The sequence below is a fragment of the Dipteris shenzhenensis genome, chromosome 4, assembly GCF_047967505.1.
Source record: "Dipteris shenzhenensis isolate YYH24624 ecotype China chromosome 4, Dip_SZ_1.0, whole genome shotgun sequence".
Classification (NCBI taxonomy): domain Eukaryota; kingdom Viridiplantae; phylum Streptophyta; class Polypodiopsida; order Gleicheniales; family Dipteridaceae; genus Dipteris; species Dipteris shenzhenensis.
In genome coordinates, this window is record NC_141599.1 from 549861 (window position 1) to 555349 (window position 5489).

The window sequence follows — 5489 nt, forward strand, 5'->3', positions numbered from 1 at the left end:
TAGGATAACTCCAACCTAAAAAATATATATTTTTCTAGCTCTTTATGTTGCAATAACATTTAAAAAATAAATATAAAGCTTTATGAAGAGATTGTTCGTAAACTGTAAGCATCGGCCACCAGCTTTGAGGTGCTAAGACTTTTAATCTTTTAAAATAATTGTAACTGGAAAAAAATAATTTAGCTCTTACACTTTAAAAACTAGACACAAGCAACCCTCCAAAGTCACACTACCAATGGAAACTCTAATCCATACATTTCCCCACAAACCATGAAAATTATAGTCCATACATTTCCGCACAAAAGAAACAAAAATATTTTTTGCTTGCATGATAGGGAGGTCTTTTTTCCAAACGAATTTCACCTTGTTGATGTGACGAGGCAATTGTCTTTACATTATCGTGTAAATTCCTTAGAATAAGTGGCGACTACAAATGTAATTCTTGGCAGCTCTATAAATATCAAGTGCATTCAACTGTTTTGGCTTGGTTGGCTCGAAGTACTGATGAGGAGCTGGACTTCACGATGAAGATAACTAATGTGGATTTTATTATTACACAAATCAGACATACATACAGTCAACCCCACTCTCCCTTCCTTCCACATCGCTATAGGGGTTTAGAAGCCCGTTTCCTAGAATGCAGCTTGCCTTGTTGATTATAATCAACAATTCCCAATGTTTTATTAAAAAGCATGGACCCATTGTGATCAAAGGAGATTTCTCAAAAGGCCTAATTGCTCTCCCTAATCGCATCTACGCTCCCTAACTATTAATTTGTCTATCTCTTTGCTCCCTCCTCCCGACTCCTCCCGCTTCCTCCTTCCTCCCCTCCTTTGCTCTCTCCCTCCTCCTTCCTCCTTTCCTCCTCTGCTCCCCCTTCTTCCTCCTTCCTTCGTCGCTCCCCGTCTCCCCTCCTCCTTCCTCCTTCCCTCCTCTCTCCCCCTTCCTCCCCTTTTCTTCCTTCTTGCATTGGAGAGGCCTTCAAAGGCCCCGCTGCCTGTAGTCTACCGCCCCCCTCATCCTTATACCCACAACACGAACGTTCTGGAGTCTCGAAGAAGCCACAAGGCTCCTGTGATTAATTACCATCACGAGCTTACCTTAATCTACCATCTAGGACCCCTCATAATTAATACGACGACTTGTCCTCGTTGGGGCCTATTTCAATATATTTCATTCTGTTTATGTCTTAAGGGGAGCCTAGGCCACACAACTTGTAAGCCGTCACCCGTGTGTGTATCGAGCAGTGGTAATAGCTTTGTTATCATCTTTGATTTTGGCTGTTTTTTTGGCGCTGGCAGTCCTGGAGCGAGAGACTAGTCCCAGAGGAACTTCCGCTGCAAATTTCGTATTGATGCACAACTTTCTCTTTTGTCCTTTGATGCACAGTTTCATATCAGTTTTTGAGTTGCATCCCGTCCTTCTGCAGGTGTCGAGAAGTTCAGTAAAGGGACTAAGATGGCAGAGCTGGTGAGAGCTTGGCTGAGAAGCTTCGACACTGCGCTGCAGAAGGGGGACATGCTTGCCGCTGTGGAGCTCTTCGAAGAGGACGAATGCTTTTGGAGGGATCTACTGGCCTTCACATGGAACTTGTACACAGCGGAGTCCCGCGAGGAGATCCAGGCGATGCTGGAGGCAACTCTGGGGGAGACGAGGCCATACGGATGGGAGCTAGGGAGGGAGGGGGTCCTGGAGGAGCAGGCGGACGGGGGAGTGGAGGCGGTGATAAGGTTCGAGACAAAGAGGGCGAGGGGGAAGGGGCATGTAAGGATCAACAAGGCAGGGAAGTGCTGGACGTTGCTGACGGGTATGGAGGAGCTGAAGGGGTACGAGGAGAAGGCAGGGGCGTCCAGGGTGAACGGGGTGGATCATGGAGCTGCAAGGGGGAGAAAGACATGGTTAGAGGAGAGGCAAGAGGAAGAGCAACAGCTCGGGAGGAGTAAGCAGCCGTATTGTGTGGTGGTAGGAGGAGGGCAAGCGGGGATAGCGTTGGGAGCAAGGCTCAGGCGACTGGGAGTGCCGACGATCATAGTAGAGAAGAACAAGAGGCCAGGCGATTCATGGCGGAATCGCTACAAGTCACTGTGTTTGCATGATCCTGTGTGGTATGATCATCTTCCATATTTGCCATATCCGGATGACTGGCCAGTGTTTGCACCCAAGGACAAGCTCGCAGATTGGCTGGAGGCATATACCAAGGTGATGGAGCTAGTCTACTGGTCATCGACAGAGTGCAAATCAGCAAGGTTTGATGCTGAGGAAGGGAAATGGGAAGTGGTGGTAGATCGAGATGGTGAGAACGTGATTCTTGAGCCCAAGCAGCTTGTGCTTGCAACCGGCATGTCTGGAATGCCTAACATTCCAAGCTTCCCTGGAGCAGAGCTTTTCCAAGGTTCTCAATGCCATTCTAGCCAGTACAAAAGTGGGGATGCTTGGACTAACAAACACTGTATCATCGTTGGCTCTAACAATTCTGCCCATGACATTGCCGCAGATCTTTGGGAGCATGGTGCAGCCCAAATCACCATGCTTCAACGTAGCTCCACCCATGTCATCCGCTCCGAAAGCTTCCTCTCAGCTCTGCCTCTCTACCAAGAGTGCTCCCCATACCCCACTGCCACTGCTGACCTCCTCATTGCGTCTGTTCCTTACAAGATCTTCCACCGCTTCCAAATCCCTCTGTATGAGCGAATTGCTGAGATCGATGCTGATTTCTACCAACGCCTGGCAGGCAGTGGGTTTCTGCTGGACTTTGGGGATGATGGATCTGGATTGTTTCTTAAGTACTTGAGGCGTGGGTCAGGGTATTACATTGATGTTGGTGCCTCGGAGCTGGTGATCCAAGGTGACATCAAGCTGAAGAGCGGAATCACAGTGGACGAAGTGAAGGCAAGGTCCGTGGTTTTGAGCGACGACAGTGAGCTAGAGGCTGATCTGATTGTGTATGCCACGGGCTACGGCTCCATGAATGGATGGGCAGCCAAGCTCATCTCTCAAGAAGTGGCTGACAATGTGGGCAAATGCTGGGGCTTGGGCTCCAGCACCACCAAGGATCCTGGCCCTTGGGAACGAGAGCTCCGCAACATGTGGAAACCCACACAGCAACCTGGCCTCTGGTTTCATGGCGGCAACCTGCACCAGTCTCGTCACTACTCACTCTTTTTGGCTCTCCAGATCAAGGCCCGCATGCAAGGCATCCCCACCCCTGTCTATGGTCTAGGGCGAGTTCACCATACCAGTTGATTTATTACACACAATGCAAGACAGAGATGCAGCATTCACTACACAAAACATAGGACACAGGTGATCGCCCAAAGGGGGAGCTCGTATGCCACAATAGTATCAAGTCCCCTTCCTACAAGCCACCTTATGCAAGCTTGCCTTTAAATAAGATATTAATTTACCTCTTAGAGAATGGGGTTGACCCTATAACTCATCGATGGATGATTTTCCCAGCTTGCTCCTGTCCAGAGTGGAGTCCTACTGTTAAATGCTGCTTTCTTTTGTGATACTCCTGATAACTATGTCTACAATTTGCATTTGTGTGGAACATTAATTCAACGTGCCATCTCTAGCATCAATATGTTTCCTCCAATTGAGTCTCTCTCTTTGTTATTTTATCCCTGCTCTCTTTCTCTCCGTCTCTCTGTCTGTCTGTCTGTCTCTCTCTCTCTCTGACACACACACACACACATGTAAGGGATTTTCACTGGATGTAAAGAATTGTTCTCACTGGATGTAAAAGACCACTATTAGTTAATAGTGGTCACCAGTCCCGTAGATCGTGATCCTGAGAGTCTCAAGACGACCGTAATACAATCATATCATATCCTCTGTCTCTCTTTCTCTTGTTAGCGGTAAATTATCTGCAGGTAAGATTGTTGGGATCTTTGTTTACTCTTTCAAAAATCTTGCAATTCCAATTCAAGATGTTTGCAGGGGATAGACCTATGTGTATCTCATCAGCTGACACATCATCACCTGACTTGTCTACCAAATTATCAACGGCAAAATGGCTAATGCCTAGGAAATTCACTCACTGCATGGCCCTCATGCCTATCCTTGTCTCAGCCATGGATATCTGAATCCTTCACCTAAACTAATACTCATTTTTTTCCCCTCATAGGGGTCTTAAATGTTGAGCATCTAGATCTGGGTGTACATCCATGTAGAATTTATTGTTTAGGGCAGCGCCTGCCCTGTGAGCCCCATTAGGGGATATTATGCTTGCCCATGGAGATGCTTTTCAGGTGTTATTATGCCCTGTTTTGGGCAGGCACCTGAGGGGAAGAAAGATTACTTTTGAGGACAGTGTACCCTGCTTTGAAGCTGCGGGGGGGGCTGCATAGGAGGGCCCCCCCCATGGACTGGAAAAGACCATGTAAATGCCCATTTATAGGCAGCAAAGCCAGTCTGTGGGCAGACAGGTCGCCTGGCTGGTCTGTCAGAAAATGGAGGCGCCTTGGCCTATTTTCAGCCCTCCCGCCTCAGCCTATTTTCAGTGCAGTTCCCTTTCTTTCCTAGTGCCTCTGCAGCTGTTACGCTCTAGCCGAGGTAGCATGACCTCGGAAGAATCAGTCGACATTTCCCTTAAAGGATCTATCTCTGTAATATATGTGTTTGCGCTTCATGTAAATGATCGGGAGGGATTTAATGTCAAGGTCCTAGGTGAGGGCTGATAGCACCAGACTAGGTAGATCTAAGACCAAGGGCCTAGTGCAAAGATTGTGCCTCGGGACGAGGAATTTAATGCATCCCAAGAGGGGTGAAATGTTGCATTAGGAAGGCCCTATATGGATGACATGTGGCATCTAGATCTATCTAGGCAATTGGGGCTTGCTGAGGCTAGTGAGAGAAGAGAAGGTAATTATTCACGTATGATTTGAAATGAAGATCTTTGTTTGCTTGTTAGCCTTAGCAAGATATGGTTGGGAGGTGATTCATGGTGCTACTCCCGTGATCGAAGTAGAGAACTAGTAGAGAAATTGTTTGACAATTGGTATCAGAGCCGAGGCTACGAAGTGGGTTGAGAGAGCTCGTGGAGAGATCAAAGGATGTGAGCGTCAAATTGATTGGCGCGGGCCTACACTAGCAGGTCGTAGAGCGCAAGAGCGGGGCACACAGGCGGTGAAGCTGGGTTGGAGCGGAAGGTTCATGGATGGTCCTTCGACATCGGTACTTGGTGGCTGACCAGATCGATAGGAAGCCCGTAAGGCGTTGACGGACAATTGGCCTACGCCAAGAGGAGCGTAGGGCCTTGAAAAGGGTAGACGAGTCTAAAGGCTGCGCAATTACAGACCAACGTCGAGGGAAATCCAAAGTTGTTGACGATGCCGTGATTGATGGCGCTCCCGTAAGGCGAGGAATTCGATCAATTATGTGATTGATAATGGGCCTGGAGCATAGCTGGAATGATAGAGCGGGAATTCGTCACGGTGCCAGAAGTGACGCAGTGCAGGATTATCTACCTCGTGGGATATCGACGGACG

The 5489-nt window shown here is 48.1% G+C and overlaps 1 protein-coding gene across 3 annotated transcripts; it reads left to right on the top strand.

The window, feature by feature from the left end:
- The first annotated feature begins 591 nt into the window (after nucleotides 1-591).
- LOC147902297 (indole-3-pyruvate monooxygenase YUCCA1-like) lies at nucleotides 592-3662 on the top strand. 3 transcript variants are annotated; one of them, XM_087373367.1, is made up of 2 exons: nucleotides 592-1348; nucleotides 1430-3662. In XM_087373367.1, the coding sequence occupies exon 2, from the start codon at nucleotides 1459-1461 to the stop codon at nucleotides 3241-3243; it is 1785 nt and encodes a 594-aa protein (XP_087229493.1). In that variant the 5' UTR covers nucleotides 592-1348; nucleotides 1430-1458; the 3' UTR covers nucleotides 3244-3662. The 3 variants fall into 3 exon arrangements, with proteins under 3 accessions (XP_087229493.1, XP_087229494.1, XP_087229497.1); XM_087373368.1 differs by having other exon boundaries at nucleotides 592-1249; XM_087373371.1 differs by having other exon boundaries at nucleotides 592-1216.
- The last annotated feature ends 1827 nt before the right edge of the window (nucleotides 3663-5489 follow it).